This window comes from Eleutherodactylus coqui, chromosome 7 (genome assembly GCF_035609145.1).
Source record: "Eleutherodactylus coqui strain aEleCoq1 chromosome 7, aEleCoq1.hap1, whole genome shotgun sequence".
Lineage (NCBI taxonomy): Eukaryota > Metazoa > Chordata > Amphibia > Anura > Eleutherodactylidae > Eleutherodactylus > Eleutherodactylus coqui.
Window position 1 is genome coordinate 99018259 of NC_089843.1, and position 24747 is coordinate 99043005.

General features: G+C 43.6%; 1 protein-coding gene across 2 annotated transcripts in view; it reads left to right on the forward strand.

Annotated features, from left to right (window-relative positions):
• Nucleotides 1-306: 306 nt before the first annotated feature.
• Nucleotides 307-24747, forward strand: part of UFSP2 (UFM1 specific peptidase 2) — a 28166-nt gene continuing 3725 nt past the window's right edge. The window contains exons 1-10 of one of the 2 annotated variants that reach the window (XM_066573450.1): nucleotides 307-377; nucleotides 9388-9466; nucleotides 9853-10036; nucleotides 11102-11159; nucleotides 12440-12597; nucleotides 12824-13016; nucleotides 14291-14437; nucleotides 18628-18792; nucleotides 21736-21860; nucleotides 23210-23286. In XM_066573450.1, coding sequence (XP_066429547.1) covers nucleotides 330-377; nucleotides 9388-9466; nucleotides 9853-10036; nucleotides 11102-11159; nucleotides 12440-12597; nucleotides 12824-13016; nucleotides 14291-14437; nucleotides 18628-18792; nucleotides 21736-21860; nucleotides 23210-23286 — 1234 coding nt within the window. In that variant the 5' untranslated portion in view covers nucleotides 307-329. The remainder of the gene's footprint in view (nucleotides 378-9387; nucleotides 9467-9852; nucleotides 10037-11101; nucleotides 11160-12439; nucleotides 12598-12823; nucleotides 13017-14290; nucleotides 14438-18627; nucleotides 18793-21735; nucleotides 21861-23209; nucleotides 23287-24747) is intronic. The other variant, XM_066573451.1, reaches the window with a different exon arrangement.

Below are 24747 nucleotides of genomic sequence, written 5' to 3' on the forward strand. Positions count from 1 at the left end.
AATGGCTCAAGAAAAGGGGACGCCGGACTTCCCATTATTGTCGCACAAAACGGCATATTCTTACATTACGCGTTTGAAAATGATATTACTAAATGATATAAAAATCAAGCTTTATATTTACTTTTATTAAAAGTTATAAAACATCGCTAAGTTCTTTATTACTCCCCCCGTATTGTTAATGGTTCCGCTCACTCACGCTATGCATACTGGGCAATGTAGTTTTGTAGTCGTACATCAAGCTGTTGCGCATGCGCCCGAATAATGAGGCTGTTTAGTGTGACACGTGGGCTGCTGGTGATTGGTGGACAGCTGGGAGACGGAAGCGGTGTATGCAGGCTGGGAAGTGTCATCAGTGTAACAGTCAGCACAGGAGCATGGTGAGTGCAGAGAGCTGGAGTGTCACTAGTGGATGGACGTTCTCCGCTGTGGAGCTGTGTACTTTGGCTCAGATCACATGAGAACATATGGCGAACTGTTAGCTCTTCTATGGCAGTTGTATTTCTAGCTGTACCATGTGTGACATCAGGCAGCCTCATAGTGGCTACTGCCTGTAGCTGTCCGAATAACCGCTAGCCACGGGGGCCCATAACATATGGACGCCCCACTGTAAGCCACGTACACAAGGGTCAGATTCTGCTGCGCAGTGTGCACAATGGACATTCCACAGCAGATCAGCAGCGTGAATTCCGTGTCAAAATTTGCACTGTTTGGTGCAGGTTTTTATGCAGATTTTAACATGGATTTTTGGTGCAGAATTTCCCCTGCCTTTAGGGTATGTTCGTACGATGCAGTTCACCACAAATTTTCTGCGTGAATTCCGCCTCAAAAAACTGCGTCAAAATCCACGGCTTTCTAACCTAGTTTTTGGCACAGATCCGCAATCAGAATTTGCGCCGTCAGTTGTCTAAATCTGTACATTCCGGAATGGCCGTGGGTCGAATGGCTTCCGCTGACTTCAATGGAAACCATCTGAGCCGGTCCCGCACGAAAATGGAGCATGCTGCGATTTTCTTTTTTTTTTTTTTTTCCATCCGTGAGCAATTGGTTTCCACTCATATGCATTAAGAATCACTTTTCCATGCTATGGGCGGTATTTGCTGTGGAGTCTGGAGGCAGACGCCTGCTCCAGATTCCGTAATTCAGATCCGCCCGTGTGCATTCACTCTAAGGGTGCTTTCACATGTAGCTTTTTTTGCTGTGGATTTGACACGAATTTTGGTGCAGATCTGCAGCAGATTTCAAGCTTTTAATTTGATTTAAAATGGGCTGCTTTCAGATGAGCGTATTGTAAGATGGCCATGAAACAGATCTACGATACGGACGTGTTACAGATGACATGGCAGCTGTATGTTATCAGTAGTTCATCAGTGTTTGCCTCCCTGTTTACTGTCATATGGTTTTATTTTCAACTGGGCAAATACTGATCTGAAGTTGCCCAATAGAAATTATCAATTCGGAGGCAAAAACGGACAATAATAGGACATGCTGCGTTTTTAAAATACAGCCATATGGATTAGCTCTGTATTGCGATCCGCAAAATATGCACCAAATAAAATGCCTTCATCTGAAAGCAGCCTAATGGTGATGATGGACCCCCTCAGATTCTGTGCCCACAGCCGGCCCTCCTTGCCTACATGGGCAAACATGATCTGTAGCAGAGATAGGCTGCAGACCCCTGGTATAGACGGTGGACCCCATACTTATCACTTTTACTGGTCTGCAGATTTCAACATTGTTAGGGTTCGTTCACATCAATGTCTGACGTTCTGAACCTCCTTCGCTGAATTCAGTTTAAAAACAGAACAAAGTAGTGCAGCATGCTGGCTATGTTGTCCTGTAACAACTTGGAGGCCTGGTTCATTCGTTTCTGTCATAATATGGATATGTTTAGTCAGGGGTGACCGTGTTCTTGCTTCCCAAACGGTACAGGAAAACAGAACTGAGCGTGGTTGTATACAAGCCTTTGGATTGGAAAGGACTTTCCTCTTCATACATCTAAGGGCTTGATCACATGAGCGCTGTGTAAGCTGGTGTATCGCTGCGTATGACAGTGGTTTTTGGACTGGGCATGACCGCGTATCTCACGCACTCTTTAAATGTGAAGTCCTCCCGGTTTCATTTTGTCTTTCGACTCCCCCTCCCCCCCCCCCCCCCCCACCACCACTGTGTCGTCTAACGACATCGTGTGTAAAAGCTGCACATACGCAATGTACACATAGAGAACAATAAGGCTATATCGCACACAATACACTGTAAAATGGAACATGCTGCATTCTCTTTTTTATTTTTAAACTTTTATTATTTTTTTTATTTTTTTAAATAATGTACTCGCTCCTGTAGTATGATGTAGTACCATAGTACATTATACCGCAATCTACCAAGCCATGCCACAGGCAATCTGCAATGACAGCCCTGGGGGCTCTCAGAAGGCCCCCGTCTGCCATGGCAACCAACTGGCACTCCGCAATCTCATGGGACTGCTGAACTCCGATTGGGTCAATTCACAGCAGCATTTAAAGGGTCAACAGTCGCAATCAGCATGGGTGCTGATTACAGCTGTTGCCAGCGGGTATCAGCTGTAATTATCAGGCCACACCTGCATTGTATGGAGTGGGATAGATTCCTGATCTTCCTCTGTGCAAACTCTGAACACATAGGATGTGACTGTACATCCTGTAGTGTTAAGGTGTTAGAGAGCGTGGGACAGGACAAGCACGCAGTACTCAGAACGGCCACTATAAATAATACAGCATTTAAACCCCTTGGTGACCACCGATATGCTTTTTGATGGCCTATGTATGAAGAGAGATCACAGGCTGATTTCTCTTCATACATTGCGGCTGCCGGCTGTTTCTTGTAGCTGACACCCGACGGCAACAGCCCCAATGAGCTACACGGCTCATCAGGGCTGTTAACTTTTTAAATGCTGCTGTCAATTCAATACAACCCCCCATGATGAGATTGCAGGGAGCCGTGCAGGTGTCATGGCAGCCGGGTGCCTTCTGAAAGGCCCCAGGGCTGTCATGACAGAATGCATATTTAGGATTTCAGCCGCAGTTCAGCAGCGCTGCTGATTAGAGCCATCTGCTTGGCTCTTCGACACCAGTTGACTACACAGCGTGCACGTGGATTGCCTTCAGCAGCCGTGCACTACACACTACACTTAAGCAGCACAGGGTTAGGGTTTAGGTAAACCTAACCCTTAAGTGTAGTGTGTAGTGCACGGCTGCTGAAGGCAATCCGCGTGCACGCTGTGTGGTCACGTGGTGCCGAAGAGCCAATCAGGTGGCTCTAATCAGCAGCGCTGCTGAACTGCGGCTGAAATCCTAAATATGCTGACAGAATGCCTATTAACCCCATAACGACCGGGCCATAGTGTTTTACGTCCTGCCCAAGTGGGCTTTATTCTCTAAGGACGTAAAAACATGCGTCCTACAGAGAATAAAGCCCCGTGGGCTATGGACGTGACAGCTCCATGCTATCGGTGCCCGCAGGTAGCCGACAGCATGAAGCTGTCATCCCGGGCTGTGGGGACCCCCCCCGGCATTGCGATCGGCGCTGTCCAATGGATAGCGCCGATCGTAAAAAAAGTAAATAAAGCAGTGAAAAAAGATAGATATTCAGCTGCCCTGATGGATCGGATCCATCAGAGCAGCTGAAAATTCTCACCTGGCTTGTCGCCGGTGTCCCCCAGAGATCTGGTCCTCCCGGACCCGCCGGCGGCCTTCTGCGGATGCACGCCAGACGATTACGTCAGGCGCGTGCGCAGAAGCCCGGGAGCCCCCGGCAAATTCAAAACCTCCGGGCTCCTTAAGGTAGCCGGGAACCAGGAGGTGTTACCGGGGTCCCCGGGGCCGCGATCGCCGCTATCCATTGGATAGCGGCGATCGCGAAAAAGTTTAAAAAGTTTTTAAAAAGTGCTAGTTTTACCTCCCCTCATGGATCGGATCCATGAGGGAAGGTGAAAATACTCACCTAAGTCCTCCCCGATGTCCCGATGGTCCGGGACATCGGGCGCGTGCACAGAGGGGCTCGAGCCCCGGGAAATTCAAAATCCCTCTGCTCCTGGCTGCCATGTGTAGCCAAGAGCAGAGGGATGTCACTGGGGACATGATCACTGTCATCCAATGGATGACAGTGATCATGTAAAGTTAAAAAAAAAGTTTAAAAAGTTAAAAAAAAATTTAAAAAGCGTACGTTTCATCCCTCCTCATGGATCATATCCGTGAGGGAGGATGAAAGTATGCACATAAGGCCCCCAGATTTATCCGCGGACCTTACCCCAGCTTCTGCGCACACGCCCGTCGCCAAAATGGCGGACACATGCGCAAAAGCTGTGGATTGCCAGGATAATTAAAAATCTCCCTGCTCCTGGCTACAAAACTGAGCCAAGAGCCTGGAGATTTCACGGGGAGCCGCGGTGAGCGGTTCCTGGTCACGTGTTCGCCGTTATACAATGGATAATGGCGATCACGTAAAAGTTTTTAAAAAAATTTGAAGTTTCATCTCCCCTCACCGATGCGATCGGTGAGAGGAGATGAAACTTTTTACCGGAGGTCTCCGTATTTGCACCCCGACGCGATCCTCATCCGTGAACTTACCCGGATTCTGCACATGCGACCGCCGGTAAAACACCGGACACATGCGCAGGAGTCGGGGAGCCCAGGAAATTTAAAATCTCCTTGCTCCCAACGACCAACGGTGGCCGAGAGCCTGGAGCAGTGACCGGTGGCCTCCTTGAGCGGTCCCCGGTCACGTGATAAAAAGGTAGAGATCTACCTTTGGCCGGTCTCACATGACCGGATAGGAATTACGGATTCCACATGCGTCTGATCCGCGGTATTACGCAGATCAATAGCATTGGATTACACAATTCAGCTCACATTAGTGGATCGGAATTGTGTAATCCACTCGCAGAAAAGAGAACGCAGCAGGTTCTATTTTACCGCGGATATCCGCAACATAGAGCCTATTGTGCTCCATGGTCGCGGATATACCCGCTGCCCATACGCAACTACGTTGTATACGGGCTGCGGGTACCCGTGTCATCGCTAAGTGACGGTGCGGGAAATGCAAACAAAAAAAAGTACTGCGCATGACCGCCTGTGTGAGTAGGCAGTTATGCGCAGTACATTATGCGGCCGTACGCAGGGTCACAGCCGGGCTCACAGCTGGGATCCGCTGCGGGCCTCCGCAAGCAGATTCCGCCTACGGCTGCGTGAGCCCGGCGCTATTCAGACCGCTACCTGTGATACGTATGTTACAAGAAGCCCCAGGAACGCTCGCCTTCCTGCAGTTCCAGGAGCAGCTTGTTGAGCGCCTTCTATGTGAGACCGCCGCACCTCATCAAGCTTACGGAGACTCATGGAACGCCACTTTTTACACCCCATACCCGCTACTGAGGTCAAGAAATGACCCCCCAAAAGCATGAGAGGAGGGGGATACCGGTTTTATTGCCCCATGGGCCCATTGCAACCAGCCTCCGTAATTACCCCAGTCTTCGGAAATAGTACACAGTTCACATTATTACTTTTATCTAAGATTTGCGAACGCCAAAAAGGGCGCGGAGTGTGTGTGTGGGAGGGGGGGAGGGCCTGGTATTTATTCAGTTGTGCCCTGAAATCCAACGGGTTTTCCCTCCTTTATAGGCCTTGCCATGGGTCCTGTAAGTAAATTAGGGTCACATTGGGTATGTTTTTGAACACGGGACAAGCGGGGGTATCCATTTGGGGGTGAACGTCTTCATTCCTATGTGCACTGTACAAAAAAACTGTTTTTAAATGTAAAAAATTGCCCAAAAAATTGAAAATCGTAACTTTTTCCTTCTGCTTTGCTTAGATTCATTCAAATACTGTGGGGTCAAAATACGCAATACGCCTCTAGATGAATTTAAGGTGTCTAGTTTTCAAAATGGGGTCATTTGTGGGGGTTCTTTATAGTTTTGGCCGCTCAATGGCTCAATAAGTGGGCAATGGGGCCTGGAATTTATTGAGTTGTACCCTGAAATCCAACGGGTATTCCTTTCATTGTAGGCCTAGCCATGTGTCCTGTAAGTCTATTAGGGCCACAATGGGTACGTTTCTGAACACGGGACAAACAGGGGTATCCGTTTTGGGGTGAAAGTCGTCATTTATGTGTGCTGTACAAAAAAACTTGTTTTTAAATTGACGCAATAGCCCAAAAAATGAAAATCGTAATTTTTTCTTACTGCTTTGCTTAGATCTATTCAAAAATTGTAGGGTTAAAATACACAGTACACCCCCAGATAAATTCGTTAAGGGGTCGAGTTTTCAAAATGGGGTCATTTGTGAGGGTTCTCTATGGTTTTGGGTGCTCAAGAACTCTACAAGTGGGCAATGGGGCCTAAAAGGACTTCAAGCAAAATCTATGTTCTGAAAGCCACTGACTACTCCTTTCAGTTTGGGCCCTGTTGTGCATCCAGACATAAGATTAGGGCCACAATGGGTATGTCTCTGAACACGGGACAAACAGGGGTATCCATTTTTGGGTGCAAGTCTTCATTCATATGTGTGCTGTACAAAAAAAACAGTTTTTAAAATGACAGAATTGCCAAAAAAACGAAAATCCTAATTTTTTCCTTTTGCTTTGCTTAAATTCATTCAGAAACTGTGGGGTCAAAATATGCATTACACCCCTAGATAAATTCCTTAAGGGGTCTAGTTTTCAAAATTGGGTCATTTGTGGGGGTTTTCTATGGTTTTGGGCGCTCAAGAACTCTACATGTGTGCTATGGGATCTAAAAGGACTTCAAGCAAAATTTCTGTTCTGAAAGACACTGACTTCTCCTTTCGTTTTGGGCCCCGTTGTGGACTCAGATATAATATTAGGGCCACAATAGGTATATTTCTGAACACGGGAGAAACAGGGGTATCCATTTTGGGGTGTAAATCCTCATTTTCATGTAAACTATAGGAAAAAAATATGTCTTTAAAATGATAGAATTGCAAAAATATGAAATTTTACTTTTTCTCCTCTAAATTGAATTAATTCTTGAAAAAAAACTGTGGGGTCAAAATACTCATGACACCCCTCAGTGAATACACTAAGGGGTGTAGTTTTTAAAATGGGGTCATTTGTGGGGGTATCTATTATTCTGACACTCATGAGCCTTTCCAATCTTGGTTTGGTGTAGGAAAACAAAGTGTTTCTCAAAATGCTAAAAAGTAATGTTAAATTTGTACGTCTCCTAAATGGTTAAAAAAAAACGAAAGTTTTTCCAATGTGCGCCCAAAATAAAGTAAACGGGTGGAAATATACATCTTAGCAAAAATTTCTATATTATGTTTGCACATATGTTTGCAGTTGGAAATGTGAAAAAATGACGATTTTTTTCAAAATGTTCCCAATTTTGGCGCTTTTAATAAATAAACACAAATTCTATCGGTCTATTTTTTCCGCCTAAATGAAGTACAACATGTGGCAAAAAAACAATGTCAGAATCGCTTGGATATGCAAAACCTTTCTGGTGTTTTTCCATGTTAAAGTGACACATGTCAGATTTGCAAAATTTGGCCTGGTCATTAAGGCGCAAACAGGCTTGGTCACTAAGGGGTTAAGCCATCCTCGTGGGGTGGCTTGATAGACTACCTGCCCAATAGCAGTATAATGTAATGCTATGGCATTACATTTTACTACAGGAGTGACAAGGTATCCCAAGTTGTCCCCTCTGGGGACTAAAATAAAGTAAAAAAAGTAAAAATAAGAACAATAAAGTTTTATTTTTTTTTAAGTAAGAAAAGTAAAAAAAAACAAAAACCTGTTGCCATATTTATAATCAAATAATCTAAATCTTGAACAGAATATATATTTGGTATGGCTGTTTTCTTAAGAGTCCTATCTATCAAAATAACTCTTTATTTACCCTGCATGGCGAAAGGCGTCGGGGAAAAAAAATGCCAGAAATGCGCTTTTTTTTTGGTCACCCTGTCTCCAGGAAGATATGCAATAAAAAACGATCAAAAATTTGCATGTATTCCGAAATGGTACCAACGCAAACTACAGGACGTCCCGCAAAAAATAAGCCCTCGCACAACTGTGTCAACAGAAAAATAAAAAAGTTATTATGCGCAGAAGATTGCCGCAAAGAATACTTTTAAAAAATTAAATGTCTTTAAAAAAAAAATTGGTGCAGCAAAAAAAAAAAAAAAAAATCCTATATATTTGTTTGGTACCATAGTTATTGTACAAACAAGACGCACCAAAAGATGGCGGAATTTAGTCTTTCTTTTTACTCCACTTAGAATTTTTTTTTAAAGTGTTTCAGTACATTATATAGTGCATTAAATAGTACCGTTGAAAAATACAACTTGTCCCGCAAAAAACAAGCACTCATACAGCGACGTCGATGGATAAATAAAGTAGTTACGATTTTTTTTATTTTTTTTTTAAAGGGGGGGGGAACAATAAAAGCTTGGTCACTAAGGGGTTAAGCAAGAACAGGTTCACACACAGATGTAAACATTGAAGAGGCTGCAAAAGATACGATTCCTTTTAAAAGCCTGGATAACCCCTTTAAAGAGGACCTCGGCCCTCTATACAAGTCTGTGTTAGCAAATACTTGTATTCCCCGTAATATAATAACTGTGGAGCATCTTCTCTTAGACTGGGTTCACACAGGGCGTATTTGCCGCGGCTTGGCCGCGGCAAATCCGCCCGCGGCCGCTAATCTCGGAATTAGCCAGCCATGTGGACGAGATTTCTCAGAAATCTCGTCCACACGGGACGGCCAATCCGCTGCGGTAAATCTGGCTGACACCGCGGCTGCGGCGACCGTAGCCGTGGTTTCAGAAGATTCAGCATGTCTATTTACTTTTTTTTTTTTTTTGTTTATTTTCGTCGCGGCCGCGCTCTCCTCTATGGGAGCGCCGGCCGCAACGGAAAAGCAAGCGGCCGGACCGCTTCAAAGCCGCCGTGGCTTAAACCGCGGCGGTTCTCCCGGCGGAAATATCGCGGTTTTTGCTGCGGCCAAACTGCAAGATTTCCAACGGGAATCCGCCCTGTGTGAACCCAGCCTTAGAGCTCTAGCTTGTGCGGTTCCTTTGTTGTTCCTCCTGAATATTTCTGAATAGATTGACTATTGGATGTTACCATTTCCCTTGTTGAATGAGTGCGCTCCTACAGTCTGACATCGTTGGCACTGAATGGGCAGTGTCACCCTGTAGAGTCACAGCCCAAATGACTCGTATCCGGTTGTCAATGCATTCATAAACCTGTAGGAGGAACAGTGCAACTGGGAGATCTAAGGAGGAGTGGTGCCTGGTAAAATCAGCCAGTTTTACACATTATGGTAACTTTGATTTGTGTGATAAATATATATTATTTACTGTTTAATGATGTCTAAAATGACTTCTTTTCTTTTAACTCTAGGTTATCTCAGAAGCTCCAGAAGTCCTTTTTAGGATACGTGGCGGGCTGAGTCTGTCATTTCCGTTAGCTGCAGTGGATGGTATGCTTTGTTTTTTATTATGATTTCAGAAACCAATAAAGATTGTAGATCTATAAACGGGGGTTTCCAAGTTATATTTAAAAAAAAAAAAAAAAAAGCAGAGGGCAGAAATGGGTTAAAAGCAACAAAGAAAAATCTACTTGCTGCGCCAGTCCTCCCCACTGGTCTTGTTACATTGGCTGAATCAGTGCTCTAGTCAATCACTGGGGATAATAGATGCCATCTCCAGCTCTTCTTGGCTTGTTTCTTTAATGCCTCCTCTGCGGTAAACACTATTTGTTGGTCTCCGATGCCCTTTTTTCTGGAATAGTTTACATTTGTTATGGTAAGTCATTTTTTTTATCTTTAAACATTTTGACTTTTTTTACTTGTGTTTCTTGATGTAGAATCCTCCTGCAAGAAGGCCTTGGCGAAAGAGTTTAGTAACCTATCCGCTAAGCTCCGGTCTGAATCCTTGGTCTTCCATGTCAGCCGCACGTCATTGTACATATGGCCTAACACCGGAGTCAGCACTTCACCCAATGACCTGACGGCTGATTTCCCCTGTGGAGATGTCTTCAGTCTTATTCAGTGAGCAAAATGTCCCTTCACAGTAATATAATGATAATTCTCACAATTCAAATATAGTTTTAAAGGCAATAGAACACCTAGATTGTTTCACTAATGAATATCTGAAAGAGAAACCTTTTCCATTTTCCTAATCTGTCTTTTATTTTCTAATTGTAGAATTTTTTTTTTTATTCTTCTGTCTATACATAACTATGGGGGCAGCCATCTTGCCTGAGCGACATTTAACAGTATTTAGAGCATTTAGCATTTAGTGGGATGCTTTACAGCAGCTTCATGTGCCATTCACACAGTGGATAGGAGGGGATCTATTGAATTGTATGAGAGACTGTTCTAGACATGCTCTGGGACCTGTGCAGTGGTTATTTTGCAGGAAGGGGAGCAGATAAGCGGTGACTATCTCCTATTATAAATGGTGGATCCTGTGTAATTTAGATATAGGTGTTAATTCTACCTGTGATGTTAGACCCCATTTACACTGACAGATTGCTCAAACGACAGTTTGAGTGACAGTTTTGAGCGATCATCTTTGCATAGTCTATAGTAGCTAAGTAGCTACCTAAGAGCTATGCAGGCAGAGCGCTGCTATCCTTTGGCGAACAATGCAGCTGTTCTGCTTAAGCAAACATCTGTATTGTTCTCCGCGATTACAGCCGGCGTCCTGCTGTGAACTACGGGCTGTAAGAATCTTATCAACGCTGAAACTGTGATAACAGCCTGCACTGCTGATAAGAGTTCATAGCTCAATTCAAGAAAACTAGAATTAAACGACTCGTGCATGAAAACTGCACAATGTCCGTGCATTTAGACCCAACGATTCTCACTCAAAAGACGGCTTTCAGAGAATTTTGCGCGAGAATCGTTGGGTCTAAATAGGCTTTTAGTGAGACGACTGTTGCAAAGCTTCCTCTACAGGTCAGGGAGTGATAGACTAGAATTGGGCTCTGAGGTCAATGTGAAAAATGCAGGATTTTAGGATTTTAAAAGAAATGTAGATTGTGACCTGAAAATTGAGGAAGAAAAAAATATATTCGCTTTCTCATGATACATTTTCTTTTACTTTTCCAGAACTGATGATGATGATTCTAAACGCAGATCTTCTAAGAAGAAGGAGAAAAAAATGCAGGTAACTGTATGACCTGGACTGAAAGGCAGTTTGTTTTTTTGTTTTTTTGTTACGTGTTTGTGTGCACTTTGCCTTTTGCAGTAATTCACAACTTTTCACCTTACAAACCTCAAAAGAAATTTCACCAAAATATATCTTATTGACTTATAAATGCCATCAGTGAAGTCCATGAGCTGTGAGCACCACCAATTTCCCAACTGCAGGTTACACTATATTGATCACAGGGAATCTCCTAAACAAGACTTGTTATAGAGCAGGTTAGTTGGTCTTTGGATTGCTGCAGCCCCTGTATTTGGGAGATTGGTTGGCTCAAGGACCTCCACCATTGTCCTTTTCTAGCATGTGAAAATATGAATGTAGATTGAATTTTTTTTAACGAGCTAATGCGTTACTTCGTCTTTGGAGGTAAATGTGCCGTACAGTACATGACCTCTTGAGGCCATTGATTGGCTGTAGCAGTAGCACTTACATGATGCCACGGCACATCGTTGCTGGAAGTCAATGAACAAAGACAATCATGGAACATCGGAGCTTCTGTTCTCGATTGGTGGATAATTGTAGCCGTGAATACTCGGGGGGGGGGGGGGGGGGGGCCAGATTTGTTGGACAACTCCCTTGACACATTTTAGGCCATGTTCATACACTACGAATTCTGTCTGGATATAGGCTAGGATTTCACATCTAAATCCCAGCAGAATCCACCAACATTCTGTCAGCAATGTTTCTGAGTGTTTTATACGACGTTCATGCTTTTGGGATAAATGTCCGTGCACAATTATGAATCTTCTACAGCAGTGTTCCCCCAACTCCAGTCCTCAGGGACCCCCAACAGGTCATGTTTTCAGGATATTCTAGAGCAGTGTTCCCCCAACTCCAGTCCTCAGGGACCCCCAACAGATCATGTTTTCAGGATTTCCTCAGTGTTGCACAGGTGATGTAATTATTGTCGGTGCCTCAGACATTGCCACAGGTGTTCTTACTATAGGAAATCCTGAAAACATGACCTGTTGGGGGTCCCTGAGGACTAGAGTTGGGGGACCCCTGTTCTACAGTTATTTCTATCCACAGCAAGTTGACTATTGACTCTGATTCGGTATTGCAAAGCCGCCGATTAGCTCCCTTGAATTATAACGTTGCTAATGTGCATGAGGATCCTCAGCAAACTTGACCACTTGCTGCACGCTTCTAGTCATGTCACTAAAAAGTAAATGTAATATATGAAGAGGTATTTTTTATTGTTGAAGTGTCGTAATATTTATGCCATCTGTATCCGTTGTCAGCAGCAGGTGGTAAACCTCAGTCCCATGTTTGAAATGTCAACATCCTCTAAAGCAGTGGCTCCGACCATTAAATACAACACCGACTGTCATCATCTTGTGAACATCACTCTGCCCATGGATACGGCTGTGTCTTTGCCTACAGAAGATGAATGGGGCAGGTCTGTATACGTATCCAGTACCTTTACTGTCCAGTTCCATGATTCAGTCAGAAATACTATGTCAGACTTACTAATCACAGGGGGGGAAAAAAAGCAAAACCTACAGTTGAGCCGGTTGGAGTCCTACTGCCGTGGCCATTACGGGGATCTATGTATCTCTACTGTTTGATGTGATGACAAAAACCTCTTAAGTTAGTTTGCCTTTTTTTTCCCTTTTCCTGAGCAGCGTACAGAAGATCCTTGTGGACAAGCTCGTGCACCAGCTGGCCGACATGGAGAAGTGCCTGATGAAATATATGAAAGGAAGCGCTATTTGTGTGGCAGAACCATTTCACTTCGTCCTACCTGGAAGGAAAGAACTGATCACTGTGGTTTATCCTGCAGGAGTTGCAGAGTCTCAGCTAGAAAATTGTAGAAGGGTAAGTAGCATGTAGGAAAGCTCCAGTAGTGAACCTTTGATTGTGAGTTCCTTTGTTAAAGAGAACCTAGCCCTGTGGGCAGCATGGACATGGGACAGGCGTGCCCATTGCTCTCATGTGTATTGTTCTACAATGGTGCGGCACTTCCGAATAAATACACTTTGAAGTTTGCATCTAAACAGACCTCCGAGTCAGAGGCGGGCCGTGGTGCCTTCTTCCTCCCCCCCACGCCCTTGGAATACGTTAACACAAAAAGGGAGACAGCTGTCACTCTGCATGTTGCTAGCACGGTCCGCCTCTTTGACTTGGAGCTTCCTTCCAAGTAAATTGTCAAACTGTGTTTATTCTGAAATGCCCCAATGTTTCAGGACAGCACACACACAGGGGCAGTAGGCATACCTGTCCTGGGTTTGTGCTGCCCGTTGTTCAAGCAGCGTGAACCCGATGATAGGTTCCTTTTATCAAACTACTGATGACCGTGTGTGTGCTTTTCATGTTCCACCACTGGTGACGTCATTGCAGGTCCTACAGTTATAATATAAAACAGAGCCTGACCAACAGAAGAAGAACAAAGTTAGGGCTCTTGAATGGGGAGGACAAAAATAACATAATGAGAATACAACTAAGCCGTTATGTCAGACAAAACTCAGTAGTCCTGACAGGAGACGCCAACCTGCCTCCACCACAGAGATCTGGCTAGCTGAAGGACCCGCGGTGATGTCACTGCTGTAAGAAGAGCCATTCTGCAGTTTGGTAGAAAGTACTGGATAATCCAGCAGCAGCTGCCAGGGTGTAATGTGCTGTGTGTATAATGGATGTACCATGTAACACCGCTGTGTGGTGCATTGCGCCACCAGAAACACTGGTACTATAACTTCCTAATAAGGAAGAATTTAGGTTCTCAATGCTGTGTCCTAACCCATCAGCAAAGATTGGCCGCTGATGTCAATATTTGAAAGGCAATTACCCGCAGTATGCACTAAATATAATATTTGTTTGACCAACTTAGTTTAATAGGATTTTTAATACCCATCCCTCACTACAGTTGCACATAATTATTGCCACAACCACAGAAACCAAGCAGATTAAATTCTGATTAATTAACGTATTATTGTTAAACACCTTTTCCTACGAAAATTTTTTTATAGGGAAGGGGATTACTGAAATTATAGCTTGCTGTGCTTTTCCAATTTATTTGTAAAGGACGGTTGAGCCTTAGTAAAAACGTGGTGTACGGTATGCTTTCTAACACCTTGCTTGTATCCATTGTTTAGGTATTACACGGTGAGTTTAACCTGCCCCTCGACCGACCATATTTCAAAAGAGCCAATGCCTATCATTTCCCAGATGAGCCATACAAAGATGGATATCTTCGAAACCCACATGTACATCTAAACCATCCAGCTCTGGAGGGAGGCACTGTGAGTACTGCATGGCTGTAAAGTGCTCACTCAGCAGTTATTGCCAACATCACTGTAATACATCTGGGCTGATAGTAGAACATTAGCTTGTATATCTGCTGCTTATTCTATAGTATTGTCTCCATTTTAATTGACTTTGCAGTATAGTGGATTATCCCTCTCCTCTCTATTCTGCTACAAAGTACACTTCCCACAGCCACTAAAGGAAGCCTTTTAAAGAACTCCCCATGAACGGCTGTGTAATGAAAATGCAGTAGTATTCATGGTCGCATCCATTGATAAATTGATGTAGTTTTGATAGACTGCTAGTTAAAGGGATTATTTAGTTTAAAATACTGTATATACTCGAGTATAAGCCTAGTTTTTCAGCAATTTTTTTTGTGCTGAAAAAGCCCCCCTCGGCTTATACTTGAGTCAAAGAAGGCTTAAAAAGAAAAAAAAAATCATACTCGCCTTCCAGCTGGCGTCTGTGTCTCCGGTGGCTGTGCGGCAGGCTGCTTGAATTCTCTCTGCTGTCATCCGTCGCCGTCCTCTTTGCTCGGCTCTGTCATCCCCTGCCGTCAGTGCTGTGTAAGTAAGAGCTGTCATTGGATCGAGTGTCAGCCAATCACGGTCGGTGCTCGATCATTCACAGCCAATCAAGTAGCTTTAGAATTCTTCCTGCTGTCATCTCCCTGCTTGGCTTTCAATTCCTCTGCCGTCAGTGCTGTGTAAGTAAGCGCTGTGATTGGATCAAGGCTGGCGCTCAATCCAATCACAGCGCTTACTTCTACAGCACTGACAGAGCCAAGCAGAGAGGACGGCGGGGGATGACAGTGGTGAGAATTCAAGCAGCTTGTCACACAAACTCCGGCTGATAGGCGAGTATGGAGGTTTTTTTTTTTTTTACCAAGTATATACTCGAGTATAGCTAGGCTTATACTCGAGTCAATAAGTTTTCCCAGTTTTTTGTGGTGAAACTTATTGTCTCCGCTTATACTCAGGTCAGCTAATACTCGAGTATATACGGTATATATCCTATTAGTTAATTCTGAGTGTTTCTGGTCCAGATAGGAGGATCTTAGTGGAGTGCTGTTATAAGGAGCATGTCTCACTCTGGAGGGAAAGTCCTGTCCTGCATTACATCCTATTGATGAGAACATCCACTGTGTTCCCTTCTGCTGCAGGGACAGTGAACACTGGTCATGTTCACATGGGGCGAGTTTGCCGACAACATTTAAGGTATCGGCAATGTGAAAGAGATTTTCAAAATCGCAATTATACGCTGCATCAACAATGTAACCAAAATCCATGCAGAAATTGACATGCGGTGTGGAATTTAAATCTGCAGCATGTCAATTAGCTGCAGCAGATTTGTGCCGTGGATTTCACCTCTTCAAATGAGGATGTGAATGCTGCACCAATTTGTGTGGATTTTGATGCAGATTTTGTGCTGCCGATCTGCTGCAGAATGCCCACAGTAGATTCTCCACAGCATTTCGTTCACTGTGAAAATAACCTTAGGCTCCTTTTACACTGAACCATAAATTGTTTGCACAAGCGAACGATTGCAGAATTCATTTGTGCAGCCTGTCTATATAGGCAGAGAAATTGTTCGCAATTTCGTTCTGAAGGTGAATGTGAACGAATAAACAACCGCTGTTCACACAGTGACATGTAAACAATTATTTTTACACCTGCATAAAATGAACGACGAAGAGAAACGAATGAATTCTCATTCATTGTTGGCCATATTTACATTGAACGATTATTGTTCAAATTCACATGATCCAACAATTTTTTATTTATTTTTTGAACGGTAATCATTCTGCGTTAAAGAACCCGTACTGCCAGCTTTCTCTACAGATTACACCTGATCACTGAGGGTCCCAGCAGAGGGACACTTTGTGATCTGTTTATTGTCAAGCAATGTAGGGATTGTTCAAAGCAGAGAACGTCTTAGGGGTATGTACACAATTAGTGGATTTGATGCGGAAAGTCTATTTTAAAATTCCCAGCATTGCACTAATCTGCAGCAGACTTCATCCCTTCAATTGCACGGGTCAAATCTGCTGTGGATCTTTATCAAAATCCACACCAGATGGTGTAGATTTTACTGCTGATCCACACCAAAATCCGCAATACAAAATATGCTGCAGATTTTAGTGCAAGTCTGCACCAAAATGCACCATGTGTGAACGCACCTTCTAGGCCTGTTTCACATGGCCAAGAAAATTGCACGAAATTTGTGCGTTGCGTGATGCTCAAATCTCACACTAATATATGAGCCCCATTTTAAATGGGGTTATATACATGAGCAGTTTTTTAAATGTATTTTTTTAATCTCATCGCAGTGCAGAAAACATTTGTGGCACGCCTTTATCTTTGTACATTACCACGGAACACCTCAACCATTGTTTTCAATGGGGCCGAAAAACGCATTGCACGGCTTGCGTGGTGCATGCAAGTGCGATGCAAAGTTTCCCATTGAAAACAATGGGAAGCACTTGCCGTTCCTCTGGCGCCTTTGCAGCTGTACTGCAGTGATGCAAGGCTGTTTTACACCAAAACGTCTCGCATTCCGTGGGTAGCTCGTGCGCTGGCGAGCGTGATATCGGGCTGAGTTTCACGGCCTGATATTGTGCTCGCCCATGTGAAATTAGGCCTCTGTCACACGAGCGGCAGTGATATCGCCGCTACTAAATCGCAGTAATATTGCAGATTTGTCCATTTTTTTTTTTTCTTCTCCGTTTGTAGCAACAGCAATGCGTTTTCCTGTGGAAAATTGCACATCACATTGCTGCTGCCTGCAGAAAAAAATTGCAAGAAGATTAAGACCTACCCAGAAACTAAGCCCTAGGTGGGCTCCAGGAAAAGAAAAAAAAGAGAATGCTTACCTTGCAGGCTCGGTCTGGGTCACCCCCCACCCCCTCCCCCCCGCTGCTCTCCGGAGCTCCTCCAGGTGTCCTGCATTCCTCGTTCACCCATAGAAGATTACTTCCTGGTTGCTAGTTTCACAAATCCTGCCTCCAGGAATCGAAGGCTCTGATTGGCTCATCCAGCACTGTTCAGCCAATCAGAGCCTTCGCTTCCTGGAGACGGGATTTGTGAATCCAGCAACCAGGAAGTGATCTTCTGTGGGCGAACGAGGACTGCAGGACGCCTGGAGGCATATAACTAAATTTCATACCACCTCAACACCATTCGCAATCTGATTGGTTGTTTGTATTAACTAATTCACGGTGTTAGGTTATTTGCGTTGGCTGATTCATGGGGATTGGTTATTTGGTTTGGCTCGAGTAGAGGTGGTGTGGAATAGGTATATATGCCGCCTGGAGAGCCGCGGGAGGACCTGGGCCAAGCCTGCTAGGTAAGCATTCCCTTTTTTTTTTCTCCTCACAAGATGACATCAGAGAAAACCGTGCTAATGTGAAGTAACCTATTGGAAAGCACGGGCTTCACATACATGCGTTTTCTCACACTCTGGCATTACGGCACAATTCCACGATTTTGTCGCCTGTGTGAAAGCAGCGTGTTTCACACAGGTTTTTGTGTTTAGTCTTTCTTGCAGCGTTTTGAACTAAAGCCAGAAGTGGATCCAGCAGGGAGTAGAAGTCCTTCCTTTATATGTCCCATATCTGGCGAGTCCGCTTCTGGCGTTAGCTTAAAAAAAATCCAAAACCCCAAACCTCTGTATGAAGCCATTTTAATAACCTGTCAATCACTGGAAGTAGTATGTATCACTGGCAGCAGTCCTTACATTGCAGATCGGTATGCGCAACCGCTCCATATGCTGTGTACTAAGTGATGCTGACTGATCTCCACAGGAGATATAGCACTGGCAGATGGGCCTGGTTCTGGGCAACGAGCAGTCTCACCACCTGACTAGGGAAAAGCATAATTGCATCTTATCGTAAATATTTTGATTATCATTTTGTCTGTACACACAGAGGTAGTGTACCACATGGAAAAACAAAATACATGGTGTGTGTGTGTGTGTGTGTGTGTGTGTGTGTGTGTGTGTGTTTTATTTTCTTTAATGGGTATAGTAATATTGTAGCAATAAGTCTAAGGATAATGTTGGATATTTGTACGCAAAAATATTGCTGCTCTGGACTTAGGTGATAAGCCAAAAATGTTGCCCTTAATTATCATGGTTTTCCAGTTCATTCGCAGTATAATCTTTTCTTTAAAGCATCTTCTCTCTTTAGGTCACCTTGGTGCAGGGCATCTATAGTTACCATCACTACATGCAGGACCGTATGGATGACAGTGGCTGGGGCTGTGCCTACCGTTCTCTGCAGACCATCTGTTCCTGGTTTAAATATCAAGGTTATAGTGACCGCTCCATTCCAACACATAAGGAGATTCAGCAGGTAGGTTTCATTACTGCGTACCGGATAAAGGAAAAGGAACCTAAAAGTTTACTGTCTTGATTTACAATCTCATTCACTATCTGAAAAGTGCAGTTTGTTTACTTGCAGGTAATGTAGCACATAGACAGAATTGTGCTGGGTTTTGTAATAAAATGTATTTTGTGTTGTACACCCTTGTTCAAACCTATAAAAGTCGAAGTCAAGGATACGATGACCTCAAAAGGGGGTTTCCGGGCTTCATGTATAGTGAAAAATTCTGCATCTTTCTAAGATATTTCTATTTTCCCCTAATTTACAATGTGTGCTGCTACTGTAGTAAATTCAGAGATTGCCTGTGTCATACGTACATACTCCCTCCTAGGGGTAGTAGGGCTGTGTTATCTTCCCCAACTTGCGATGCGTTTTTAACATTAGAAAGTCCTATTGACAATCGTGTGGAGAAAAAAAAGCTGTGTTAAAAAAACGCAAGTGGGTGTGAGCCCTTAGTTTAAGAAAGTAATTTCTCTGAATCTGGATGGGTAGGGATTGGAACAGGTAGAGGAGTCGAGGGAGGGAGTTCATCTTGATGGTATTTATCCTTCCGAACCATGAGAGGGTCAGCTGCCGCCATCTTTCAAAATCTCTCACTATCGAAGAATAAATAGGCTCAAAATTCAATTCAAATAATTGCTCTGGGTCAGAAGAAGGGGTCACCTCTAAGTACTTGATCTATCTGCCATTTTTGATAGCTGCTGGGAACTGCCGCAATCAAAATAATCTCTGATCATGGCAATAAACTGTTTAGAAGCAAAGGTCCAAGCTGACCACACATTTACACTATCTGGGGAAAGACCCATTCTCGCACCCCCCCCCCCCCCCTCCCTGCAATTCAATTGGGGGTTGCAGTGGGCTAGCATGGCACCCAAGGACCTACTGAAGGCTCCCAGGGCTGCCACATATAGTTGGTAGCAAGCACTGCCTGTGGCAGAACTTCATATGCAACATGAAAAAACATTATATAGTTCAAGTCCGAACTATTTTTAAAAATCACAATATTTATACAGCACTGTCAAGGCCGTAAAAAAATGTGGAATGCTAGAATTGCATGTTTTTGATTATGTCTTGTTGTTACAGTTCCCACAAATTGTGAATAAAGTGTGATCGAGGTGGCTTATGTTTCCCAAAATAATATTATTTCAAAACTACAGTTCACCCTGCAAAAAAAACCCTAACACAGCTCAATCTCAAATTCCCCCCAACCTCAAAATGGCGCAATTGTATTTTAAAAAATGTATTTCCACTTTAAAGATGCTTGAAAGTATTTCCGCACATTAAATGATTAAGTTTTAAAAATTACAATTTGGTCTGCAGAAAACAAACCCTCATGCAACTATTTTAATGGAAAAATAAAGTTAATTTGGGGACAAAAACTTAAAATCTCTGGTCCTGAAGAGGCTAAGGCTCTTTTCACATCTGTGCTATGACTCGGCCATAATGATCTTTTGGATTTGTCCCACAGATCAATTACTTATGAGATTCATCCAAGTTCTGACAAGGTTTCTGTCATTTTGAAGGCGTGGATTGGGCTGCATATAGCATTATCCTTGGCGTCAGATGTGACCGAGCCAAACACTGATGTGACCATAGCCTGAAAGCTGGTAGAGATCTAGTTCTGCTCACATCTGAGAGTCAGAGAAATGGATAGAATTCTTTTTAGTCTAGGCAATGCTATACTATGACTAAATTCGGCTGATTTCAAAACGTGTAAGTTGTTCGTGGTAGTTCTTGGTTTTTTTTTGTTTTGGTTTTTTTCTTACCTTATTGGGCTGTACATGCCAAGGTTCTTTTTTTAATCAATACGTCTGGATGAACTTGAGGTTTTTATATCTATGCTAGAGAACTGTTTCCTATCTACTTCCGCCTAGGTAGTACTCTTTAGGCTGAGGGCTCCTTAACCTCACCATCAAGGGTTTTTGTTTTCCTGTTCCTTCTTGGGACCAGGAAAATGGAAGACCGCTTTCTATCACCATATGGAAACAAACCGTCCCCGTTAACTTTAATGGGGTCCGTCTGTCTTCCAGCATGCCCTCCTGGATTTGCTGTGATATTTTACCCTGGATTTTAAGGGTAATCTTCAATGGAAGGTCCGAATGGAACCACCACTGTAGATGTGAATGAGCCCTAAGTGCATTATTCCTGTTCATTCCTACATTATTCTGTAAAATGTGTCAATGTAGATTCTTCATGTTAGTTCTGAGACAGACATCTGAATATCTCTCATCGATACATCCACCTGTTGGCAGCTTCTCAGCTCTTTGTTTTATGGTCCTTTTTTGAGTGATTATGTTTCCAGGCTACATATACGGCATAGGAATCCTATTTAAAAGTGTATTCATTTATTTTACATGCAGCCTCCAGCCTGTAGTAATCCGCTTGTTAAATGGTCCAACAGCATTAGCGCACCTTCAGATGCTGCTGAATTTTTTCACTGTGGGATTTTGATGCAGATTTGTCAATAAGTGAAATCTGCAGCATAAAACTGTGGCCCACCCATGTCTGATAGTGGCAGTGCCGTGCTTCAAAACTTGGGATATTGTATATGGGAAATATAATGTTTAATTCAGCTCTGCAGATATTGAGCTTATAAAACTGTCACATGTTGTATTGTTAATTTGTTAATCTATTTAGAAGTTCTCCATCTAAATTTATTTTTTTACCCTTTCTAATTTATATTGCTGCCTGAGACGAGGAATCGCATTGTGTGACTTGCCCCAAGAACTGGTCATAGTAATAGCTAGGGTTGCTCTGCTCTGGGGACCGGACAGGGTCCCGTTAAGTAGAGCTCTATATGTGCACACCTGTTTAATAAAGACTGCAGAGCTGTAGCATGATGGAGGCAGTGTATGTAGTGTTCATATCTGGAAACTCCTATTCATTTTGATGGATACAATCTTTATTTAACAGGCTCTGGTTGACGTTGGAGACAAACCCTCAAGCTTTGTAGGATCCCGGCAGTGGATTGGCTCAATAGAGGTACAGCTGGTGCTCAACCAGCTGCTTGGCGTCACATCAAAAATCATGTTTGTAAAGTAAGTGTCAAAAATTCAGGTTGACGGTAATTCTTCTTTCTTTTTTCTAACTTTTTTTCACTTTTTTTCACTTGCGTTAATCATTACTTTGTTCAGCTCCGTAATGTGAGCCAAGTAATGGAAGTGCGTGAACATTGGCTGATTGATTCCATTGACTATCATTAGGTCCACAGAGCCCCCAGGTTTTTACTATTTTAGCATGCTGCTGTTTGGTCTGGGATTTTGTGCTGGAGCCTTTGACGTAGATGTAAGCAAAGCCTAGGCGTTTACTCAAATGATGTCCAGTCTCGTCAATCTTCTGTGAGCAAAAGACCTCAGCAGCAGAATTTTTGTTTTTGCCAAAATGTATCTGTTTCGGTAAAATATCTGTAGTCCAACCTGTTTAGCTGGTGGAGGAGTGCTTAGGCTCTAAACAGTTGTTGAAAAACCTCAGCCGCGAGAATTACAGGGGTTGTACCAAGACAACTTATTTGCTGCTCGTAGGATAGCGGATAACTTGCTGATCAGGAGGTCTAACTGCTGAGACTCGCGCTGATCTTGATCACAGGGGTAACGTGTCCCCCGTCCTCCCTTCTCACTGCAGAGTTATTGCCCTCCACCGTGCACTCCAGAGGGAGGAGGAGACTGTATGGAGTGCTGAAGCACCATTCACACTTTGGAATTGCCAAGCACTTGCAACATGGGTATTTTGTCAGCCCAATTGAAATTAATGGAGCGTTGACTGTGCCACCACTGCGTGAATTCTGACATAACTGCGGCGAGGAAAAAGCGAGCCCCACGGTGGCAGGCAGAGGAGGACATGGTACTTTGAGATCAGCAGGGGTCTCGGCAATCTTGGTACAACCTCTTTAAGTCTGATCAAAGGTTGACAAGACTGATCAAATTCATTGAACGCTAACAGGAAGGAATTAGAGTGTATATTTTGTATACACAGTTATTTGTCGTACTTTGAGTGGCCATACAAGACCCACCAGTTGTACATGTATGAGAACAGTTCAGCTAGATAACAAGGGTCCAGTAGGTTGGCCTTTACACTGTGACATCCTGAGTTTTGTTTGAAGATGTATCTGACAACTGCTTGTCCCCTCTGTATATGCAGAAGCCAAACAAGCATGTTAATAAGGAGAAGGAATTGTGGATAACATTCATGTATGAGCAGTTATAGTCTGCCATCGAAGATGAGGCAATACAAGTTAGTGTGGGATACATTGAATCATTTCTGTATTATTAGACTATAAAATAGACTAGAAATAAACTGATGGCCACGAAAGAATTTTACTGATGATGTGGCTAGTGTGTTTTTTTTTTTTTTGTTTTTTTTTTAATCGTTAATTATTCTGCCTCCACAGCCAGGGAACAGAGCTAGCATCCAGAGGGAGGGATCTTGTTCTACATTTCCAGACAGAGGGAACTCCGGTAATGATCGGTAAGTGTACATAATGATGTAAGAATACAAAAGTGGAAATACTGGTACTTTAAAGAAATCTGTCATCACAAAGTGACCAATTGTTTAAAGCAGGGGGTACTTGACTAGTTTTTGTTAAGGTCCACTTACCTGGTCTGCCGTCTGGTGAAGGTCTGGCAAACTAGCCAAAACTGATTTATACACTCTTTCCATCCTGCTACTTCCAATACCCTTCTGAATAACTTCCTCATTGTAAATGGTGCCCCCTTTGTAGCCTCTTTTAGTTATGCTGACCCCCTGTGGCCCCTCCTAGTTGCCTCTTCTTTTAGTGCCCTCTGGGGTCCTTCTTAGTTAAACTGACCCCATGTGGCCCTTCTTAGTTATAGTGCCCCCTGTTACCCCTTTGGTTATAGTGCCCCCCCTCCCCTCAGCTACCTCCGCCATCCTATGTAAAAACCACACTCTACCTGTCTTCACCTCCATCATCCTGTCCCATAGGAACCTCCCTTCATCTCCCTTAACAGTCCCATGTAAATAACGAGCCTCCCCCTCCTTTTAGCAGCTCTGTTATGCAGTCCCTTGTAAAGCATAGCATTTATCCTCTCTACTGCCCTATTCAAAATCCAGTCCCATGCTGAAATCCTCCCTCCCCTCCTTTCACCTGTACACAGGTAAAGCTTTGTGCTGCTGCCTCCTGTGATGAGCCGCAGCGTAGCTTCACTCCTCCCACACCCTGGCTTCCATTCTCAAGATCATTGAGGATCCGGAACCAGGACAGGAGTGAAGCTATATATTGCTGTGGCACAGCGTCCGGTCCTGTTGGTGTGATCTTGCTGATCACACTGGTGCCATAAAAGACGTTAGTGGAGGGGTATGGGGAACTGGCAGCTCCTTCTCCTGATCCAAACAGCAGGCACCCACGGTCTGCCTACGTACGCCTGGTTTAAAGGAGCCAGTTATGTACTTTATGTGCTCACTGAAGGCAGCATAAAGTAGTGATAGACATGCTGATGTCAGCAGTGTGTCACTTATGCACAGTGGTTTGTAAGAATTTACAGCTTGTTTCTACAGCTTCCAGCAGGAGATGAGTCCAGTTTATTCATGAGGTGCTGCTAGTCCCTCTGTGATTTGCAGTTTTCTCAGTATGCGGTATAATAGCTAGAAAACTGTCAATTAGGGAGGCTGAGAGGGACTAACTGCACCTCCTCAATAAACTGGACTCCTCTCTCCCCAGAACATACTATAAGTTTTTACAAATTACTGCACATTAACCCATGAGTGACGGACCAGTGAAATCAGCATGTCTGTTGCTACTTTATGCTGCCCTAAATAATGGTAGTCTAGATGGACCATATGGTCGTTTTTCTTGCAACAGTTTTCTGTGTTTCTATGAGATTGGGTCATCCTGTTAAGTCTATAGTATATAAACCCATGTAGAATTAGTATGTAGTTTGGATTGGTCTAGGCATGCCTCGCTTAAAA